General features: G+C 35.5%; 1 protein-coding gene across 6 annotated transcripts in view; it reads left to right on the top strand.

Annotated features, from left to right (window-relative positions):
• Window positions 1-23,991, top strand: part of TANC2 (tetratricopeptide repeat, ankyrin repeat and coiled-coil containing 2) — a 484,030-nt gene that overhangs the window by 317,125 nt on the left and 142,914 nt on the right. For all 6 annotated transcript variants that reach the window (XM_030800293.1, XM_012497692.2, XM_030800292.1 and 3 more), the window contains one exon: window positions 5,039-5,164. In XM_030800293.1, the coding sequence (XP_030656153.1) occupies window positions 5,039-5,164 (126 nt within the window). The remainder of the gene's footprint in view (window positions 1-5,038; window positions 5,165-23,991) is intronic.

The following is a 23,991-nucleotide window of genomic DNA, read 5'->3' as shown; positions in this document are numbered from 1 at the left end:
ACTTTGGTTAAAGCAGGAGGCATTGGATTAAACATAAGGGACAACTATGGGCCAGGGCCACCCCCTGAGTCTTGGCCTAAACTCCTCTCAACCCCCAAAAAAGAAAGAATTCATGGAAACATTAGAACAGCAATAGGGATGGTTTTGTCATTGTCCCTAATGTTTTAAAATAAGAGATTAGATACTTATCTCTTCTGGGTAGTTTTAACTGCAGAATGCTGAGATGAAGATTTTTTTAAATACTTTTGCTACTCTTTTACTCGTCTGTTGTAAAATGTGGCATCTAACTTCCCTTTCTTAGTTTAAGTTCCCTAAACTAGCTTTCAAATACTTATTTCTTTATAGAAATTATATCTACAATTTGGATAAATTCCTTTAGCTGGATTTCCAGTAGACCTAGATAACGAAGACAAGAAATATAAAACGTGTGTATTGTTAAGCACATTTTAATCAGCTCTTACCATAGTTGAACACAGAGAAGAACATTAATGTTATTAAATGTAAAACTCTTTATATATTAATAATAGTGATGAGCTGACTCTGAATTTTCAGCCTGCCAAGAAATCTTTTAAAAAGAGCTTTTAGTGCAAATCTTGCTTATTTAAGATAGAAAAGTAGGATAATTATATATTATAACTAAATGAAGATCAAATAAAAGCAGAGATCTAGAGCAGACAGGACACATCCTGGCACTCTTTATGATAACTGGTCCAAAGTGTCAGTAAAACAACTGGGCATTTCAGAGTTATGTTGTAAAAGTTGGTTCAAACACTTAATTATAAAAATGTCTTTTGAAGCTTAAAGTACCATAAAATGTGCCAGTTATATTTCACAGAATATCACTTTGATTTCTCTGTAAATCAAATCTGAGTTGTTAATTTTTCGTTGTATTTATTCTTGAAATTAGCTGATTCTACCTTTTAAACCAAATAAAGCTAGTGTAATCTACCATGTTATAGAACAGGAAAGAATTTTCCTCTGCCTTTGTAGATGCAATACAAAAGAAAGTCAGCAAGCCTGTTCTTGAAACCATGCTTTACCCAAACAGCCCTTGGTCCCCTTTCAACAAATTAATTTAATAAGCATTTTTGAGCACCTATTTTATGCCAGGCATAATGCATTTACTGAGAATAGAATGTAAATAAGACATAGTCTCTGCTTATGTAGAGCTATTAGAATACTACAGCTTAAGCCATACTCAGATGTTGAAAGATCAACAGGTATATCACTCTGCTATTGGTACAATAATGCTGTATAACAAACTATACAAAAATATAGCAGCTCAGCATAATCATTTATTTTTACTCACCCATCTCAGGTTAACTACGGGTTGATTGGTCTAGGCAGAGTTTGGTTAGGTTTGGCTCCAAGCTGGAGACTGGCTCCAAATCTGCCTTATTCTATCCTCCTTGGACCAGTGGGCTAACTGGACATATTCTTTCATAGTGTTGGCAGAACCAAAAAAGACAAGCCTGGTTCTACAAACACATTTTAAGTCCTTCCTTGTATCACATCTTCTAATATACCATTAGTTAAAGCAAGTCAGATGATCAAACCCAAAGTGAAGGGCAAGGAAGTGTACTCAACCTCTAATGGAAATTACTGCAAAATGGGATTCAGGGTCTGGTGGGGAGAACTGCAAAGACAGATGAGAAAGAGCATGTATATAAGAAAGGCTGAAGAACTGGGGGCAGTATTTCAGTTTGCTACAGGCATGTTTTGGTGAGCAGCAAATGCAGAGATAACCAGTAGCTCCCTTCCACTGCCTTTGTTGGACTATTATGACCCAGCAAAATGCCAGTGTTGCCAGAGTGTTTCACCTTGCCTTTGCAAGGAGAAACTGGGTTATCATTGTGTCTTGAATGTTGAGAACATGGATTGAAAGATTCATTGTAATATTAAAGTTATTTAATTGAGTAATTTGGGGAGACAGTATAAAGTTAAAAAATTTCTCAACTTCTCGTGTTGAGAAACTAGCTATTTTTATAGTATGTATATGGAAAGTAAGCTGCTAATAGTGTGTGCGGCTTGCTGGCATTAGAGAGGCACAGGAAAAGAGCAAAGAAGTCGTTACCAGCCTGGGCAACAAAGAGAGACTCTGTCTCTACAAATAGTAATTTTAAAAAATTAGCTGAGCATGGTGATGCATGCCTGTAGTTCCAGCTACTTGGGAGTCTCAAGTGGGAGGAGACCCTAAGCCTGGGAGGTCAAGGCTGCAGTGAGCCATGACTGCACCACTGCACTCTAATCCGGGCGACAGAGTGAGACCTCGTCTCAAAAGAAAAGGAACTCACTACCTTCTCCTGTTGCCAACATCACTCCCAAATATATTTACCATACTCTAAATGTCATGATATCAAGAGTTTACTCTGTTACAATAGTTGCAACAGTTTCTGAGCTCTATGTAGTCCTTGTGCAGAGGAAGATTTTTGGTGAAAGCTTCTGCTTAGAATCAGTTACAGGTTGTGTATCCCCAATCTGAAATGCTCCAAATTCATAACTTTTTGAGTGCTGACTTGATGCTCAAAAGGAAATGCTCATTGGAGCATTTCATATTTCAGATTTTTGGATTATGAATGCTGAACCAGTAAGTATAATGTAAATATTTCAGAATCTCCTCCAAAATTCAAAATTTAAAACACTTTTAGTCCCAGGTATTTCAGGGAAGGGATACTCAACCTGTATCAGTCTTCTTAATCAACTGACTTGTCTCCCTGGGCCAATGGTATGGCCTCTGTTTGGGATTAATGACCCATTTTCAGAACTGCTGTGGAATACATATGAATTGGAATCTATATCTGTGAAAAGTAGGATATCCTAATACAAAGGACTCATATAATGACTAATGTTTTGTAACTACTTAGTAAGTGTTTTAGGTAATATTTATGTTCAAAATATCCAGAAGGGAAGGGAGATGATGCTTGTAGTAATAGTTTTAGTAAAATTAGGGGAATAGTTGTGCTCAGACTCTCCTAATAATATTGTCTTAATATGGGAGAGGCCAAAAATTACCCATAGGGATTCTTAGCAAAGACATAGAAATCTTCCAAGCATCTCTCCAGGCAAGAAGCCCATTCATTTCTCTTAAGAGACTAGACAGAATGTCTTCATTGTTACACTCTCTGATTTTTTTGTTTCCCTTTAAAATAAAAGCCATAATTCCAGAAAAGCATGTGGCACACTACGCAGCACATTACAGCTGTTTAATAAATACATGTTCATTCCTTTTAGTTCTTTTCACCTTAGTAATAAACTTTTAAAAAGATTATTCCTTCTTCTTTTTGATATAAGCAGAAGAATCATCTATACCATCAAGAGAAAGAGGGGGTAAAAGGTAGAGAAATAGAACCATATTGCTAATAACAAGAGTTATGCAAAGTGGAAATATGGTGTATCAAGAGATAGTGACATGTTCAGGCGTAAGCTATACAACTACATTGAAAGAGATAACGGAGTTGAGCATTACACAGGTGCTGGATGGGACAGCCCTTAAGGTCCATTCCATTCCTGTAATTTTAATAAAATTTTAATAAAATATTCTTTTGACTGCTATCTGCTACATTCTTTAGTAAAATGTTTCCTCGCTCATCTTTTTTCTTTCCTATACACTGATTAGAAACTATGGTAAAGGTATTGTTACGGCACAGTGCTGACATTTTTTTACTAACAATTTTGTTATATTTGTTAAAGGAATGAACAGATTAACAAATGAATATCAGTACCCAATGTCAATCATCATAAACAACTTATATATGAGGTTGGAGATGTAAGTTTACTTATTGTCAAATTCTTGTTTCCTTATGCTGAGGGAATTCTGAGCTGTCTCCCCTTCCTCTTTTGCTTCTTAGTTTATATTGAAGAGCTTATTTATAATCAGCTATTCGGTAAGGTAGTATATATAATTGGTGGCAAAATTGGATTTGTTGATTAAAATTTTGGATTATAAAGTCTTTGAGGCAAATGACCATGTAATCTCAGCACATCATACAATACAGAAATATACTCCTCAAGTATTTGGTGGCAAAACATTTGAGGCCCAGCTGCCATAAAAAGATAATCTTAGGGGTTTTTTTTTCCCTCTCACCAACTCAAACCAGTTGTTAGTAATAAGTTGGTAGCTAATATTTTCTTCCTTTTTTTGTGTTGTTGTTGTTGTTGTTTGAAACAGGGTCTCTCTGTTACCCAGGCTGTAGTGCAATGGCATGATCATGGCTGGCTGCAGCCTTTACCTCCCAGCCACAGTCAATCCTCCCATCTCAGCCTCCTGAGTAGCTGTGGCTACAGGTGCACACCACCACACCTGTCTAATTTTTTTGTGCATTTTTTGTGGAGACGGGGTTTCGCCATGTTGCCCAGGCTGGTCTTGAACTCCTGGGCTCAAGCAATCCACCCTCCTCAGCCTCCCAAAGTCCTGGGATTACCAGCATGAACCACTGGTAGCTAGTATTTTCAGACAATAAAATTGATACTCTAGTATTTCTTATAATTTGAAACATTTTTGTAAAATGAATGTTTTCTTTCACTCAGTTTTTAGTAAAAACCCATTTACTATTTCTTTTGATAACAAAGAAACTTTCTTTTTGTTACTGTCTCTGCAGCTTTCATGATCCAGACATTCAGAAGCAAGATGGCATTTTAAGCTTTTGGACTAGCATTTTGTTTTTCATTTTAAATCTCAAATCTACCATTATCTATTTCTTTTATGAAGTAAGGGTTTATGTTTATTTGCTTAGTTTGTTTTGCTTTTTGAATAGGAAATATTTAATCCTTCTGTTTAAGGTTATAGAACCTCTTAGCCAGCACAGGTTTATTATGTACTATCTTAAAGAGCAAGTGAAATGAAGGGTTATTATTTTTTACAAACCACTTATTTGGATTTTTAAAGGCATAAAATACATGTATTTTATATATATTACATATTTTGCATATGTATTTTTTGGCTGCAGTAAGCCCTGATTCCAAAGTTCTGGAGATACAGACTAGCTGAAAGACATTTTCTGAACTTAAATATTCTAACTAAACTTTTCTTTCTTGTCAGCCACCAGCTCTGCCCACTTGGAAGACCTTGCTTACCTGGATGAGCAGAGACATACACCTTTGAGAACTTCTCTACGAATGCCAAGACAGAGTATGGGCGGTGCTCGCACACAGCAGGATTTAAGAGGTTAGAACCGCAGAAGGGCTTTAAGGATGCCCGGGAACAGATGGAAATGGGCAAAAGCCAAAAAGTTCTTTGTTTCCTATTCCCATACTTATTTAAACCTCCCTTAAGAAGTGAAATGATCCATTTTAGCATGTGACCAGTTCATTTCTGCTGAGTCTAGAGAAAGATAAACACAAATACATTGTACTCCTCATAGACAGGCATTGTGTAATTATCAACATTTGGAAGCATTAGTTCCTCGAAATTCTGAAAGAAAACAAATGTAAAGGGGCTGTGGTAATGAGGGAAATAATCTTTCTAAGATCTTGGATTTCAGAAGTGACTGTGGACAAGATTCAGCCCTAGCCATATTGCAGGTGAACTATGCTGATCATAATGTACAGGTTGAGCATCCCTAATCCGAAAATCCAAAATCCAAAATGCTTCGAAATCCAAAACTTTCTGAGTGCCAACATGACACCACAAGTGGAAAATTCCACACCTAGCCTCATGTGATGGGTTGCAGTGAAAACTCTGTTTCACAAAATGTTGAGTAAAATTACCTTCAGGCTGTGTGTATGAGGTGTGTATGAAACATATGAATTTCTTGTTTAGACCCAAGTCCTATCTCCAAGATCTTTCATTACATATATGCAAATATTCCAAAGTCCAAAAAAATCTGAAATTCAAAACACTTCTGATCCCAAGCATTTTAGATAAGGGATACTCAGACTGTATTTTGCTAGGGAATTTTTTTTCGTTTTTGTTTTAGTGGCCATTTCTAGTAACATGCAATACTTTAATTATCTTAGTCTTTTAGAAAGTGCCTATAATCGTGGCCTAGCAAGATCTACACAACCTATCCTTTTCTCACGCAGGTACCTGTTGCCTTACCTTCTTTGCGGCATGCTACACGCTTCTCCAAGCTGGCACTGGATCTTTTTTAAAGACTGTCATTTTGTTTTAATGATGGTCTAGTTGAGGAGCCTCTTATTGGTATTTCTGTGCCTCTTGTTTGCTCAAAATGAGCCAAACTGTCTCTGAGAGCTTTTAACAGATAGTCTCCTTTCTCTGGTATGTTAGCAATCTCTATCTCTACCACAGGTGTGTTTTTAATTTTATCTTACAGATTATTTTCATCTTTCTTTAGCTCTCTTCCTCACCCCTTGTCCTATTCCCTACTCTAAGCAGTATAGTGCCACGTGCACAATTCCCACAGGAAGGAATTTATACATGCCTGCTGTCCACTCTAGACATCATTATGGTAACAGTTTTTCAGTGATAGCTAAGCAAATAGGAGCATAAAATAATTGATTGTATTGCAACAATTACCATACCTCCCATCAACAGCAGTTAGTTGATAGCCTCAATCATACTTTTAGTTCCCAGTCCTTTTGTCCATCCTGCTTGCCAGTTCTTCAGTTTGTCATATACCAGTTGCGTGGCATATGCAACTGTGTATTTACAGTCCAGAAAATGGAAATATATCAAGCACTATTTTAGATTGATTACATCTAAAGCCTGAATAAATTTGATCAAGAGACCAAATAATTGATTTGTGCCGCGACCAGAATGCACAGCCGTAGTAAAGAGGATTGGACAGAACTACTGATCTATATGGACCTCCAGATTTGATTGAAAATCTGCCACGTTGGCATCATCTTCCATCTCATTACTAAAAAACATACTGACATTGTTGACTTTATTTTCTGCTTTACTAATCATTGAATAATAGATGTTATACTATATAGAGAACAAAATTATTTGACAGATTTCAGCAGTGAAATTTTGGGGAAACCTTTATGTTGAGTTCTGTTGATATGTGATAGCACCTATCTGCTTCTAGTATCTGAAGATTTAATAAGATCTTTAACAGATACATTCTGGTGAGCTTGATGTTTATAAATACCAGTTTTATCTGGAATGCAACAAAGATCTTTTCCATTGCATTGATCTTCAGCCGAAACATTCAGTGAAACAACAAAAGCACATTGAAAGATTTTTCCAAAGCTTACCTAAATCTTTAGGAAGGGTTCTGACTGAATAATGAATTTCTAAAAATACTAATTTCATATTCCTTGCAATTAATGTCTTAACTTATTGTTTACATTAATACTTAAGCTGGAGTTTGTCCATTGATGAAGATGCTATGATGTTAGTATTTCAGTTCCTTGAAGTCATCTTTATTTTTCAAGAGCTTTCTATTTAGCAGTCTAAATGGTTAGAACATGCCATCCAGCTGAGTACATTGATCCATAAGAAGCAAGGTGTTTACTTAGCACTGTAAAGTACACTAAAAGTAGTAATAACTTTAATTCAGAATTTTCAGAATTTAGAGTCCCTGAACAATAATCTTCTCTCAAAAAGTAACATGTTATCTTGATTATTGTTTACAGATGAATTGTATGGCTTAGGATACAACTTAAAACACATTATCAAGAAAGGAAAGCAAACTTGGGCAGATAAACTTTCCTTATGTTTCTTCGGGCCTGCTTGGCAAGCCTTTATAATTTGTGGTTATTATATCCACAATATTGTGCTTTATTTCAGAAAAAGAATCAGATTTGTTTTCGTGGAATAATTTTTAAAAACATGTCACATCATGCTTTCTAATTTTATTTAAAGGAATTTACAAATTGCAGTCATATTTTAGTTTGACATATTTTCTTCTGATAATGATTAAAATGAAGCTACCCCCATAAAAGTAATGAAATGATTGAAAATCTTTTTTAGTCTGCATTAAGGTGTATCTTTCCACTTTAGAATAGAGGTGTATCTTTCTACATTTTAAAAGAGTACTCTAACAAGTTATATGAAATAGGTTTTTTTTTTAACTTTTATTTTAAGTTTAGGGGTACATGTGCAGGTTTGTTATATAGGTATGAGTCATGGGGGTTTCTTGTACAGATTATTTCATCATCCAAGTATTAAGCCTAGTATCCATTCATTATTTTTCCTAATCTTCTCCCTCCTTCTACCTCCTCCCACCAGTAGGCCCCAGTGTTTGTTGTTCCCTTTTATGTGTCCACGCGTTCTTATCATTTGGCTCCCACTTATAAGTGAGAACACACGGCATTTGGTTTTCTGTTCCTGCATTAGTTCGCCAAGGATAACAGCCTCTAGCCTCATCCATGTTCCTGCGAAGGACATGATCTCATTCTTTTTTAAGGCTTCATAGTATTCCGTGGTGTATATGTACCACATTTTGTTTATCTAGTCTACCATCGATGGACATTGAAGTTGATTCCATGTCTTTGCTGTTGTGAACAGTGCTGCATGAACATATGTGTGCATGTGTCTTTATGATAACAATTTATATTTCTTTGGGGATATACCCAGTGATGGGATTACTGGATTGAATGGCAGTTTTATTTTTAGAATTGCCACGCTGTTTTCCACGATGGTTGAACTGATTGTGGAAAACACTCCCACCAACTTAATGTAAACAATAAGTTAAGACATTAATTGCAAGGAATATGAAATTAGTATTTTTAGAAATTCATTAGTCAGTCAGAACCCTTCCTAAAGATTTAGGTAAGCTTTGGAAAAATCTTTGAATGTGCTTTTGTTGTTTCACTGAATGTTTCGGCTGAGTGTTCCTTTTTCTCCACAACTTCACCAGCATTTTGTTACATTTTGGCTTTTTATTAATAGCCTTTCGGACTGTTATGAGATGGTATCTCACTGTGCTTTTGATTTGCATTTCTCTAAAGATCAATGACATTGAGCTCTTTTTCTTTTTCTTTTTTTTAAATTTTACTTTAAGTTCTGGGATACATGTGCAGAACATGCAGGTTTGTTACATAGGTATACATGTGCCATGGTGGTTTGCTGCACCTATCTACCTGTCATCTAGGTTTTAAGCCCCGCATGCATTGGGTATTTGTCCTAATGCTGTTCCTCCCCTTGCCCCCCCATCCCCCAACAGTCCCCAGTATGTGATGTTCCCCTCCCTGTGTCTGTGTGTTCTGTCATTGAGCTCTTCATAAGCTGGTTGGCTGCATGTATGTCTTCTTTTGAAAAGTGACTGCTCATGTCCTTTGTCCGTTTTTTTAATGGGGTTGTCTGTTTTTTTCTTAACAAATTAATTAATTAAATTTCTTAAAGTTCCTTGTAGATGCTGGGTATTAGACTTTTGTCAGAGACTTTGTTTGCAAAATTTTCTCCCATTCTGTAGGTTGTCTGTTGACTCTATTGATAATATCTTTTGCTGTGCAGAAGCTCTTTAGTTTAATTGGATCCTGTTTGTCAATTTTTGCTTTTGTTGGAATTGCTTTTGGTGGCTTCATCATGAAATCTTTGCCTATTTCTTTGTCCAGAATGGTATTGCCTAGGTTGTCTTGCAGGTTTTTATAGTTTGGGGTTTTACATTTAAGTCTTTAATTCATCTTGAGTTAATTGTTATATGTAGTGTAAGGAAGGGATCCAGTTTCAATCTTTGCATATGGCTAGCCATTTATCCCAGCACCGCTTATTAAATAGGGAGTCCTTTCCCTATTGCTTGCTTTTGTCAGTTTTATTGAAGACTGGTTGTTGTAGGTGTTCAGTCTTATTTCCTGATTCTCTATTATGTTCCGTTGGTCGGTGTGTCTGTTTGTACCAGTACCATGCTGTTTTGGTTATTGTAGTCCTGTAGTATAGTTTGAAATCGGGTAGTGTGGTGCTTCCAGCATTGTTCTTTTTGCTTAGGATTGCCTTGGCTATTTGGGCTCTCTTTTTGGTTCCATATGAATTTTAAAATAGTTTTTTCTGGTTTTATGAAGAGTGTCGTTGGTGGTTTGATAAGAATAGCATTGATTCTTACCAATTACTTTTGGCAGTATGGCCATTTTAACGATATTGATTCTTACTATTAATGAGCATGAATTTTTTTTATTTGTTATGTCATCTCTGATTTCTTTGAGCAGTGTTTTGTAGTTCTCCTTATAGAGATAATTCACCTACCTGGTTAACTGTATTCCTAGGTATTTTATTCTAAAATAGTTTTTTAATCACAATTCTGGTTTTAAATGATCCTAGAGATGGTAGTTAACGCTTATATACACTGTAGTGTACCCAGTAGATAACTAAGTTTATTGACTGACTGATTTCAAGTATAGAGACTGTCTGAAATAATAACCTCTGGATATATGTCTAAAGAACATTTGAGGTGGCAAGCTATGCATTGATTGGGAACTTCATATAGGCAGAATCTTTTTTTTTTTTTTGGAGACGGAGTCTTGCTCTGTCGCCCAGGCCCAGGCTGGAGTGCAGTGGCGCAGTCTCGGCTCACTGCAAGCTCCGCCTCCCGGGTTCACGCCATTCTCCTGCCTCAGCCTCTCCAAGTAGCTGGGACTACAGGCGCCCGCATATAGGCAGAATCTTGTACTATTCTCTTAAGAGCAGTGTTTCTCAAACTTTTTGGTCCCAGGACCCTTTTATACTCATAAAAAAATTACACAGGCGGCTATGGCTGTCCCTGTAATCCCAGCACTTTAGAAGGCCAAGGTGGGAGGCTTACTTGAGCCGGAAGTTCAAGACTTCTGGCTAGGCAACATAGAAAGATCCTGTCTCTACAGAAAAATTTAAAAATTAGCAATGCATGGTGGTATGCACCTGTAGTCCTAGCTACTCAGGAGGCCGAGGTTGGAGGATCACTTGAGGCTGTGAGGCCAAAGCTGCAGTGAGCCATGAGTCATTATTCCTCTGCTGCACTCCAGTCTGGGTGATAGAAGGAGACCCTGTCTCATTTTTTAAAAATTATCGAGCTTATATTTATATGGGATAAATTGATATTATCATATTAGAAATTAAAAATATGTTAAATATTACTTTGTTTAAAATAATATGTTTTAAAATAATAGGGATTGTTGAAATATTCATTTATTCATTTTTTATAAATAATAGACCCATTACATGTTAAAGTTATGTAAGCTGTGGAAAATTCCACTGTACACTTGTGAAAGAATGAGAGTGGAAAAAGGCAAATAGCCTCTTAGTACTATAAATATAGTTTTAACTTTGCAGACTCCAAGAACGTATCTCAAGAATCTAGGGATCCCCAGATGACGCTTTTATTTTATTTTAGGATCACAATGTTTAAAAACAAGTTTTGTTGGCTCTACACCTCCAGAGAGCTCCCAAATCCAACTACTTTTCACCTCCTTCAATACTGCCTCTCACTGAGACTATTGCAATAGACGAGCTCAGTGGCTCTCACAGTGTGGTCCTGGGACCAGCAGGAGTGGCATTACCTAGGAAGTTTTCAGAAATGCAGATTCTTTAGCCCCATTCCACACCTACTGAATCAGAAATTCTGAGAGTGGGGCTGGCAAGCCATGTCTTAAACCTTCCAGGTGATTTTGCAGATCACACTTTTAAAACCACTAGTTAGAGAATGTCATTGTAATTGAAGATAAGCTTTATGCCTCAAGGTCCATCCGTCTATTTACAAAAGTGCAAAAATGCGTAGTTTGAGAGCTAGTTACATGTTATTCATGAACATGGTTTAAGAATACAAGCTAATTCATTTAACAGTTGCCTTAATAGTAACTGCAGTTGTTTGATGATGATGGTAGTCTTTTGACTGCTGAAGCAGAAATTGGGATAACATCTCCAAGTGGGATATTAACATCAACATTGCTTCATTAGTAAAAAGTCCTTTTTTTTTTTTTTTTTTTTACTCTTCAAGACAGCTGTTTTGAACAACTGTTCTACAAAAATTGATGTTTCCAGAAACCCGGCCCAACAGGGGAGAGGTCATTTGAGTCAACTGTCCAAAGTTTCGTTGCAGCAACGTAATAGATTCCTAGCTGTCAACCATCCAAGAGCTTGAATACTAATGATAAAAGTCATAGAAGATTGTATACTAGTACAGAGTATATAGCTAGCTAGCCTACTACAAGCGCCTTTTCTAGTCCCAAAGCCTAATGTCTTTGATAGACATTAATTTGAATTAATTTAACTAATACAGTTTTTAACTTAAACTTTTAAAATTAGGCTGGGCATGGTGGCTCACACCTGTAATCCCAGCACTTTGGCAGGCCGAGGTGGAGGGATCACCTGAGGTCAGGAGTTTGAGACCACCCTGGGCAACATGGTAAAACCCCATCTCTACTAAAAAAAAAAAAAATACAAAAATTAGCCAGGCATGGTGGCGTGGGCCTGTAGTCCCAGCTACTCAGGAGGCTGAGACTTAAGAATCACTTGAACCCGGGAGGTGGAGGTTGCAGTGAGCTGAGATCGCGCCACTACACTCCAGCCTGGGCAACAGAGTCTCAAAAAATTTTTTTAAATTATTTTTGGGTTCATATTCTTAAATTTAATCACCATTATGTTAATGTGGAGTTATGCTAAAAATTATCCACCTGAAAATGTCCACTGTTTCTGATCATCTTAATGAAAGCTCTCATTCCGCAGAGAAAGATAGAAACTAAGTTTGCTGCCTATTACAAGGAAGGAAGAAATAGTTTGTTTTTATGGATAAATGTAATAAATCTTATGATGGGTTATATAAAGGGAACCAGGAGGAGTTAAAATATACAAAGCAAATTCTAACATAGTGACTTTGAATGGTAGCTGCGTGGGTTAAATTAACAACAAATTATTAATATTGAGACCCTAATCTGCCTGATCTTAAATTATAACCACAATCTTCTACTTGAAGAAATTATATATTGCTAATTAAAACTTCATTTCCCAATATATGCTGGTTTCCTTAGAACTTTTACTAAATCTCATTACATAAAAGGCCATTCAGAGGCTTTGTGTTTAGTTATTAGCTACTTTAATAGACACTAGGTTGGAGGGCGTATGTACAAATGATAGTCTGATTCATTGGCAGAATTTATATGAAATTGGCCCTGCCACAGTTAATTTGGTTTTATCAAAGCAATAAATTTAATTTTTATCAAATCCATGCTTCACACCATTTATGAGTCCCGTACTGTTCTGAAACAATGAATCCTTTATGAAGATGACTAAGATGCATGTCATGAAGCTAAATGCTCTTACATTAGCCTACTGAGTCACACATCCTGAGGTTGCTTAGTCATCTTGATCGTTGCCTGGCTGGCTCTCACATTTACAAGGGAATATTTCCATCAGTCTTTTCTACCTCATTGTTCGTTATTTCATCCCTACAAGTAAGATTAAATTTTCTTAAGTAGATTCAAAACCCAAGGATAAGGTTGCATGCACATAACTTCCTATAGTAAATATTATATGGGTAGATTGTAAGTTTTAGTTGTATGAGGTTGTTCCCCTCACCCCCAACCAGCTCCTCTGCAGAGTACCTGAAAGTTTGAAAATGTCCTTGAATGTCTGCTAGATACTAGTCTATGCTTTTTGCAGTAGTCTGGTTGTGATTTTTTTTAAAGCAAACCTCTACTTATTAAAATCACTCTATAAGAAAATAATTAAAAATAATTGATTAAATAAAGTCACTCTAGATAAGTGCACAAATCTAATAAACCAGCCTTATTTGGTAAAGTTTGAAAACCTTAATAGTTGCTAAATACACGACAAGTTCTTCCACAGACCTGCAAGAGAAAAATAACCTTTGAGAAAGAGAAGAGTTTATAAACCACATAATCTTCTAATATTCATATACTTACTATAAAGAAAGACTGCAGAGTAACATGAACAAAACTCTCATCATGACATCTAACTCTGCAAGATATCTCGCTGGAAATATTTTAAAATGCCTTGAGTGCAGTGAAGAAAAATAACATACTCTTAAGCCATTTTGATGTTTTGATCTAAATTAAAGAATAAACTTCCCAATTAATCTTATTATTTTCCTCAAAAGTGACTAGGTCTATTAAAGTAACCATAATGCCAGTAAATTTACTTAGATAACATTTTGCAAAAAAATTTTGTAGTAAAATGATCTAAATTTTTTAATCTTGTAGTATATAAAAAGTTTGTTGTGAAATAGCTTCCCCAGATACTCATAAAATTACAGAACTAGATGATTTCATTTTAAGGCCACAAACGAAAGGCTATGTCATCAATGAGAGTTCACTTTAAAATGTTTTATCTTAAATTTCAACGAATTAAAATAGCCAGTTTTTATATTCCCAAAAATAAATGTTGTATATCACCTTAAAAGCCAACACTCCAAGAGCACAATACTTAAAACTGTATTGCCATAGTTATAAATATTTTGTCAAATATTTCCTATTTTAAAAGCTTTACTGTTTTATGTTTTCTCTACATTTTGAGGTATTAAATGTGAGGAAGCATATAAAAAAGCAGCAACCTTTGGAGAATCAGGTTTTCCCTTTTTTTTTTTTTTTTTTTTTTTTACTGTTCTCCGAAGATCTTTGTTCTCTTTCTGAAAATTCCACTCAGCAGTGACTGCAGATTTTTCTCAACAAATGTTTTCCCATAAGACCAATGTCAGAAAGCTGAAATTTAATATGCAAGTTATTCAAAGATTCAAAGTAAGGTTTTTTTTCAGAGTAAAATAAGCCTTCCCCCTTTTTTATCCCCACATTAATAGAAGGCAATGGACTTTTTAAAACACTAAGACAAATGTTAACAGTGAGACACTCTTCAAAAGTGATAGCATACATTTATTGGAGTTCTTACTCTTTGTGGGCACAGTGCTTAGAGCTTTAAACATATTCTTATTCAATCCTCACAACTCTTTAATGTAAGTAGTGGTAATAGGGAAACTATGTTGTAGACAACATAATATGAAAAGCAATCGGTAAGACAACAATAGCAGTACATTGGCTTATGGTAGATACTCTGTGGTATTGGAGATGGCAAAGACTGTTGAATATTTCAGCAGGAGCTGTGGTCAGAGAGGATACCTGATGATTCATTCACCCAAACCAGCTTCGACTCCTGTCTTCCTAAATAGTATCTCAGTTTTCCTCTCACTTGAGCTTTAAATCTTGGAGTCAGTATTGAATCACCATCTACATTATCTCCTATATGCAGTCAGGACCAGACCCTGAGGGTTCAGCTCTCACAGTTTCTCACATTCTTTCCATATTCTCTATTCTCAATTTTGCTAATTAGCTTGCCTCCCTCCTCTGGTCTTTCCATCTTCTTCTTCTTCTTTTTTTTTTTTTTAACTTTTATTTTAGGTTCCGGGTTGCATGTGAAGGTTCGTTACATAAGTAAACTTGTGTCACGGGGGTTTGTTGTACAGATTATTTCATCACCCCGGTATTAAGCTGAAGACCCATCAGTTATCTTTTCTGCTTCTCTGGTCTTTCTGTCATCTAATCAGTCTAATGCCTGGCTGCCAAAGTAATCTTTCTAAAATGCAGCTCAGAATCATGTCGTTTCTCTGTCTTATAGTTATCATTGCCAGCATCCTTGTTCAGTTAGTGTGCAGGAATAGAAATTAGCAACATTGAAAAGGAATTTTGAAGAAAACAAGTTACAGTTTATTACCTTTAAAATTAACTCTGTTGATACTTAAGAAAAGCTAAAAAAAATTTTAAAGAATAGACACTTCCAGATGGACAATGAAATAGAACATGTAATGGAAAAGAACTAAAGGAACAGAGATAGTAAGATAATGTAATAAGAACATGCCAACACAATGCTTAATGAATTTTATTAATTGAGTAAAAAACAAAGACTAAAATTATTTCTATGCCAGATGAGTCATCAGTATTTGGCATCAGTATTTTTAGTACTTAAAAAGAGGTAACAGGCCGGGTGCAGTGTATCATGCCTGTATTCCCATCATTTTGGGAGGCTGAGGCAGGAGGACCACTTGAGGCCAGGAATTCGAGACCAGCCTGGGCAATACAGTGAGACCTGTCTTTACAAAAACTTTAAAAATTAGCCATGCCCGGTGGTACACGCCTGTAGTCCCAGCTACTCAGGAGGATCACTTGAGTCCAAGGCTGCAGCTTCAGTGAACTATGATCATGTCACCACACTCCAGCATGGGTGACACAATGAGGACCTGTCTTAAAAAAAAAAAAAAAAAAAAAAAAAAAGGAGAAGGACAAGGAGAAGCAACAGAGTGACAAGGCAGTCTGTGGAATAGGAGAATATATTTTCAAACCATATATCTGATAGGAGTTAATATCCAGAATATATAAAAAACTCTTACAACTCAATAGCAACAAAACAATGTTTAAAAATGGACAAAGGACTTAACATAGACATTTCTTCAGAGAAGACATACAAATAGCCAATAGGTATATGAAAAATGCTCAATATCACTAATTGTCAGGAAATGCAAATCAAAACCATAATGAGATAGTACCTCACACCTGTTAACAAGGCCATTCTTTAAAAAAAAAAAAAAAAAAAAAAAAAAAGGACAATTACAAGTGTTTGTGAGGATGTAGAGAAATTGGAACCCCATACACTGTTGGTGGGAATGTAAAATGATACAGTTGCTATGGAAAACAGTATGGAGGTTCATCTGATATTTAAAATAGAACTGCCATATGATCCAGCAATCCAACTTCTGGGTATTTTTCCAAAAGAACTGAAATCAGGGTCTCAGAGAGTTATTTTCACTCCTATGTTTATTGCAGTATTATTCACAATTGCCAAGAGACAGAAACTACCTAAATGTTAAAGGATGAATGGATCAAGAAAATGTGGTCTGTATATCAATGGAAAAGAGATCCTGTAATATGCTACAATATGAATGAAACTTGAGAACATTCTGCTAAATGAAGTAAGCCAGTCACAAAAGGACAAATATGACATGATTCCACTTACATGAGGCATCTAAAGTAGCCATCAGAATAGAAAGTAGAACAGTGGTTGCCAGGAGCTGGGGGAAGGAGGAAATGGGGAGTTCCTGTTCAATGGGTATAAAGTATCAATCATGAAAGATGCAAAAGTTCTAGAGGTCTGCTGTACAACATTGTGCTTATAGTTAACCATGCTGTGCTATTCACTTAAAAATTTAAGAGGGTAAATTTGTGCTTTAATTAGCCTCTCCCCCTATGGAAGAACAAACATCAGGAGTAGGCAACAGATGGCACTGAAATGTGAAGGTGAGGGGAAGTCCATGATGCTGCCAAGACTCCTGAAAGTGATTGAGAAATGTGTAAAGTGAAAAGACTTGAACAGAGTTCGTCATCAAGAATGGGAAGACAGGATGAAAGCATGATCATCACTAGCATTTATTGAGCATATACTGTGTACCAGGTTTCATGCTAATAACTACATTATCATGACAGCCTCATGAGGTATATGTATCCCCTTTTACAGAGTAAGAAATCAAGATGGAGAGAGGAGTTAAGTAATTTGCAAAAGGTCACACAGTTGGTATGTCTGAGCATATAACCTACCATGATATAATACCTGTGGTTAAATGATCTTAGGGGCTATAAATTAGAAACAGAGGATTGTGACCCAAAGGAGAGGTAAATTAAGATATATAGAGAATGTAGCTGATCTAGTAAAAGGAAAAAGCTCTAAGCCTTGCTAGGAAATACTAAACTCATGAAACCCCATGCTTTTATATAGCACCTGTTATCATATAACATAATGTGTTCAAAGGACTAAAAGTCTTAGACTAGGTGCAGCAATCCTCATTGGTGAGCACTGTACAGAAAAGACATCTCAACAAGGAACGTAGTGTTTTCAAAAATAAACTGATTGTTCCCAAGGAATCCCCCCCACCGCCATTTTTAACTTTTTTCCCCCATGTCTTATGAGATAAAACTTTTAGATCAAGTTCTAGAAAGATCTTAGATTGAGAATCATCAGCTCTAGAGAGTTCTTTTCAGAGACATGCCTGACTTCATTGACCCTGTTTTTTACGAAAGATTATGGGGAAGTGGGGAGAAATGAAGTGGCAAAGGGATTCTGTGAGGGAACAAGGGAAATAACATTTGAGTCATTGTTAGTTCGTAGTCAGTATCACTCAATTCTCATATGTTTAAAATCTGATTCACATAAAGCTTTTTTTAGCACTTAGAATCTTAAAAGATTTCATCCAAGTCCTTTGTTTCACATTTAATGAAACTGCCTCCAAAAGCAGTTAATTCCACTTGCCCAGGGTAATAATAGAATAATAAACCATGAACTAGAATCCAGATCTAACTTAGTTCATTTCTCTCTTATCCTCTCCATGAATCTGTTACACTCTCAAATTTCAAAGATTTGCCAAATCTCAAGATGAAATGTACTTTTCAGTATAAATAGTTAAAACTAAACCCCAGATATGTTTTTTTAATTGTTGCGTAAAAAAAGTAAAACCTAGTTTGTTTTTTTTTTAATTCAGTTTAGGTATTGAGCTAATCTCTATATAGAATAGACTGTAGGCTGCCAAGTAAATATCATATCTTCTTAATTATCGAGGACGTCTGCTAATAGTGAAGGTTGATCTTTTCCCTCCTATTTTTAAAAGAGTTGCTTTTTTAAGAGTCCTTCCCACCATCCTTTGTAGTAATTACTAAGATATGATGAAAATATCTGTCTCCTAGCTTAGTCTCTTTTGTTCTTGTTTTCTCCCTTTTTTCTTTTCACTAAAAATAACTTGTTTAAATACGTCTGTTACTTCTTTGTCTGATTCTATTTATTAGCAGAAATCTGATAGGGTTAGAAAAATTGCTAGGTAGATTTTATGTAATACTGATCTATAGGGACAGATTGCTCTGCTGAATGCTTCTGCAACTTCAGTAGGTCTTTTTAACTTGGCTAACACCTACCTATAAATAGGTAGCTGCACTGGCTGTACTGTAAGAACTAGTTGCTGAGAATTTTTAAGCTTAAAATATTCCTCTCAGAGTTAATGAGGTAAAATCATCGTCTGGCACCTCTGGCCTGACAAATGAATGTGCACTTTACTAAAGCATTTTAAAGCCATAATAAAAACATGTCTGAATTCCAGCTTTTGTTAATGGAAGAATTGCCTTTTTGGACTAAGCCTTCCATGGATAACAATTAAGAAATATGAACAAAATACAAAAAATAACTATTTGAAGGCACTGGAGAGTGGCAGAAAGCAGATGGAAGTGGGAAGTGAGTTTACATTTGGAATATAGGGACCAAAACCAGTGTATTTTCAAGTTTGTGGCATTTTGCTTAAGGACTCTTTCCAACACTTAAGTGGATGGCTTCAGGTGGCAGAAAGCCACAGCTTTACTTACTTGAAGTATCAAAGGACAGAATCCCAAAGCTGGCAGAACACTGGAAAATTAGCAAGGAAATTCCAAAAGAAAGGGAGCTGCAGAGGCGGTGGATCCCAAAATGTGTGTGTAAGCCCTGCCCCAGATCCTTGGCTGACTACTGAACCATATATGTATAGAAGAAATCCTAATAAGCTCTGCAAATAAAGAAACACCCAGAAGCTGAAAGAACTTAGGTATTTCAGCTGCTTATTATAACCGAGGAGAATTTGAGTCCAGCTAAGTTAACTTGAACAAAAATCAGCATACTTGAGAGAAACATAACAGAATCCAGAGGTTCTAAAATGTATCTGTTAAATCCAGTGTAATTGAATAATGTACCCCAAAAATTCATGTCCACCCAGAATCTAAGAACGTGACCTTTTTCGAAATAAGACCTTGCAGGTGTAATTAAATTAAAATGAGATCACGCTGAATTAGGGTGAGCCCTAAATCCAATGACGATATTTTTTAAAAAGAAGAGAAGTCACACAGAAGTACACAATGAAGGGGGCCATGTGAATTTGGAGGCAGAAGTTGGAGTGATACAGCTATATAAGCCAAAGAACACCATGGATTTCTAGGAGCCGCCGGAAACTAGGAAGGGGGAAAAATTTCCTTGAGCCTCAGACAGAGCATGGCCCTAGGGACACCTTGATTTTGGACTTCTAGCCTCCAGAATTGTGAGAAAATAAAATTTGGTTGTTTTAAGCCACAAAGTTAGTGGTAACTTGTTATGGCAGCCCTAAGAAATTACTACACCCAAGAATGATAGTAAAAAGGAAGGAAATATTATAATAAAGAGCAGAAATCAGTGGAGTAGGAAATAAACATTAGCAATAATGAATAAAGCCAAAATTCATTATTTGAAAAAACAAAATTTATGAACCCTATAAATAAAATTTATGAATCTTAATATTGCTTAAGAAAAATGGGAGAGAACACAAATTACTAATATCAGGAATGAAAGAGGAGATATCACTACACATTCTACAGACATAGAAAGGATAATAAGACAATATAAAGTGAGATTATAAATGCCAGTAACTGCAACAACTTAGATGAAAATAACAAATTTCTTGAAAAGCACAACTTACCAAAACTAACACAAGGTGAAATAAAATATCTCAGGGTCTCTGTTTCCTTTGAGAAATTGAACCTGCTATCAAAAACCATCCACCAAATAAAACTTCATGATCAAGTGGTTTCACCATTGAATTCTATCAAATATTTAAGAGTAGGTGGCTAGATCACCTGACAGGTATATGTTTAACTTTTTAAGAAACTGCAAAATGATATTCAAAGTGGTTGTATCATTTTCGTTCTCACTGTCCATGTATGAGAGTTTCAGTTCCTCCCCATTCTTGTTGGTACACAGTGTGGTCAATCTTTTAAACTTTTGATATTCTACTACTATGTAGTGATGTCTCATTGTGCCTTTAATTTGGATTTCACTAGTAACTGATACTGATAATCTTCTTGTGTGCCTATTTGCTATCTGAATATCCTCTTTAAGTTTTGAAACTTTTTTTATCTAGTTTGGATGCACGTCGTTTAACAGATACTTGATTTACAAATATTTTTTCCTCATTTATGGCTTCTCTTCATTCTCTTAACTGTGTCTTTTGAAGACAGAAGTTTGTAGATGTCCACCTTGTGAATTTATGTTTTAGAGGACTGGCCTTTTAGTGTTGTGTTTAAGATTTCTCTGACTAATCAAAGGACACAAATATTTTCTCCTAGAAATTTTGTAGTTTTATGTTTTACATTTAGGTATCTGATTGATTTTGAGTAAATTTTTGTATATGATGCAAGATATGTGTCAACATTCTTTTTCTTTTCGGTTTCTTCTTTTTGGAGGGGAAGATACGGATACCTAGTTGTTCCCGCACCATTTGTTGTAAAGACTGTTCATCTACTGGATTCCCTTTGCACCTTTGTTAAAAATCATTCATCCATAGATATATAGTTCTATTTCTGGACTTCTGTTTTACTTATCTAATATTCTATATTGATACTAATAACATACTTTATTACTGTAGCTTTATAATAAATCTTGAAATCATGTCAACCCTCCAGTCTTCTTTTTTAGAGTTATTTCAGCTATTCTAGATTCTTTGCATTTCCGTGTGAAGCCTTGTAAATTTCCACAAAAAAAAAGCTGCTAGAGTTTTTATGGAGATTGCGTTGGATGGATGGATGGATGGGTGGATGGATGGATGGATGGATGGATGGATGGACGGACGTACAGACAGATCAATTTGGGGGGAAAAGATAGATAATTTGGGGGAAAATTGACTTATCAGTATTGAATCTTCCAACCTATATAGTATATGTCTGCATTCATGTAGACCTTCCTTAATTTCTATCAACTGTATTTTCTAGCTTTCAATGTATAAATGTTGAAAATCTTTTATACTTATCCTTCAGTATTTCTTATTTCTTATGCTATTGTAAATGATATTGCTTTCAGCTTCATTTCTAATTGTTCATTGCCAATATATAGAAGTACAATTGATTTTTACCATATTGCTCTTGTATCCTAAAACCTTGCTAAACTCACTTATTAGTTCTAATGACTTTTTTTTTATAGATTCAGTAAGATTTTCTGCATAGATGATCATGTTCTCTGTAAATAAAGATAATCTTAGTTCTTCCTTTTTCTTTTTCTTGCCTTATTACTCTGACTAGAACTAGTACAATGTTGAGTAGAAACAAAGAGAGCGGAAATTCTTGCTTTTTCTTGGTCTTAGGTGGAAAGCATTCAGTCTTTCACCATTAGATATGTCAATATGTTCTCCATAGATGTTCCTTACCAGGTTAAGGAAGTTCTCTGCTGTTGTTAGTTTGTTGATAATTTTTTTTCAATCAGGAATTTATATTGTATTTTGTCAGAATTCCTCAACATCAATAGAAGTTATATTTTTCTTTTTTAGTTAAACATTGCAAATCACATTGATTGATACTTGAATCTAACTTCTCATTCCTAAGAGAAAACCTACTTGGTCATGACTTTTTAATATATTGATGGATTCAATTTGCTGCAATTTTGTATGTACTGTTTTACATTTATGTTCATGAGAGATATTGGTTTCTAGGGTTTCTTAATGTCTGTCTGGTTTTAGTATCATGGTAATGGGAAAGTATTCCCTCCTCTTTACTTTTTTTTAAAGCATTTCATTTGCATTCCATTCAAAATACTTTCAAATTTGTCTTTTGACTTTTTCTTTGACTTACATGTATTTATTTCTGGGGAACTTCCAGATACATTTCTGCTATCGATTCCAAATGTAATTTCACTGTTGTCAAAGAACATGCTTTGTATGACATGATTTCTTTTAAATTTATACAGAATTTTTTACAGTCCAAAATATGGGCTGTCTTCATAAATGTTTCATATGCAATTGAAAAGAATTTGCTATTTTACAGTAGACACTTCTATAAATATCAAATAGGTCAAATTGTTTTTTTCAAGGCTTCTATATCCTTGCTGATTTTCTCTCTACCTGTTCCCTTAATTATTAGAAGAGAGACATTGAAATCTTTATCTGCAAAAATGGATTCTGTGGATTTCTGTATTCCTTGTAGTTTTTGCTCTTTGTGTTTGGAGCTCTGTTATTAGAGTGTGTATTTAGGACTGTTACGTATTCTTGATGCACTGACCCAGTGATCATTAGGGAATGACCTTTTTTAATCCTTGATGATACCCTTTGCTCTGAAATTACTTTGTCTAATAATAAAAAGCACTCCACCTTTCTATTATTTGTGTTAGCATATATTAGTTATCTTTGTCCATACCTTTAATTTTAGCCTATTTGTTTATTTATATTTACAATGAGGTTCTTATTAGCATCATAGTAATGGGTCTTGCTTTTTTATCCAATCTGTCTTTGGCTTCTAATTGAAATATTTAGATCATTTACTTTTATTTAATTAGGGGAGGTTTAAATTTATCTTCTTGCTATTTGCTTTTCATTTATCCTATCTATTCCTTGTTTTCATCCTGCATTTCTCTATTTCGCTACCACATTTTGATTATTTGTATGAGTATATTTTTATCTCCTTAGTTAATTAGCTGTACTCTTTGTTACTGTTTGTTCACTGTATCATGTATACTATGTAGGTTTGACTTTTTTTTTTTTTTTTATCTTTTTTTTTTTTTTATTATACTTTAGGGTTTTAGGGTACATGTGCACAATGTGCAGGTTTGTTACATATGTATCCATGTGCCATGTTGATTTCCTGCACCCATTAACTCGTCATTTAGCATTAGGTGTATCTCCTAATGCTGTCCCTCCCCCCTCCCCCCACCCCACAACAGTCCCCGGAGTGTGATGTTCCCCTTCCTGTGTCCATGAGTTCTCATTGTTCAATTCCCACCTATGAGAGAGAACATGCGGTGTTTGGTTTTTTGTCCTTGCGATAGTTTACTGAGAATGATGTTTTCCAGTTTCATCCATGTCCCTACAAAGGACACGAACTCATCATTTTTTATGGCTGCATAGTATTCCATGGTGTATATGTGCCACATTTTCTTAATCCAGTCTATCATTGTTGGACATTTGGGTTGGTTCCAACTCTTTGCTATTGTGAATAGTGCCGCAATAAACATACGTGTGCATGTGTCTTTATAGCAGCATGATTTATAGTCCTTTGGGTTATACCCAGTAATGGGATGGCTGGGTCAAATGGTATTTCTAGTTCGAGATCCCTGAGGAATCGCCACACTGACTTCCACAATGGTTGAACTAGTTTACA

Source organism: Nomascus leucogenys, chromosome 19 (genome assembly GCF_006542625.1).
Source record: "Nomascus leucogenys isolate Asia chromosome 19, Asia_NLE_v1, whole genome shotgun sequence".
In the NCBI taxonomy this organism is placed as follows: Eukaryota; Metazoa; Chordata; class Mammalia; order Primates; family Hylobatidae; genus Nomascus; species Nomascus leucogenys.
The sequence above is the reverse complement of the archived record's forward strand: the minus strand, read 5'-3'. Positions and strand labels throughout refer to the sequence as shown.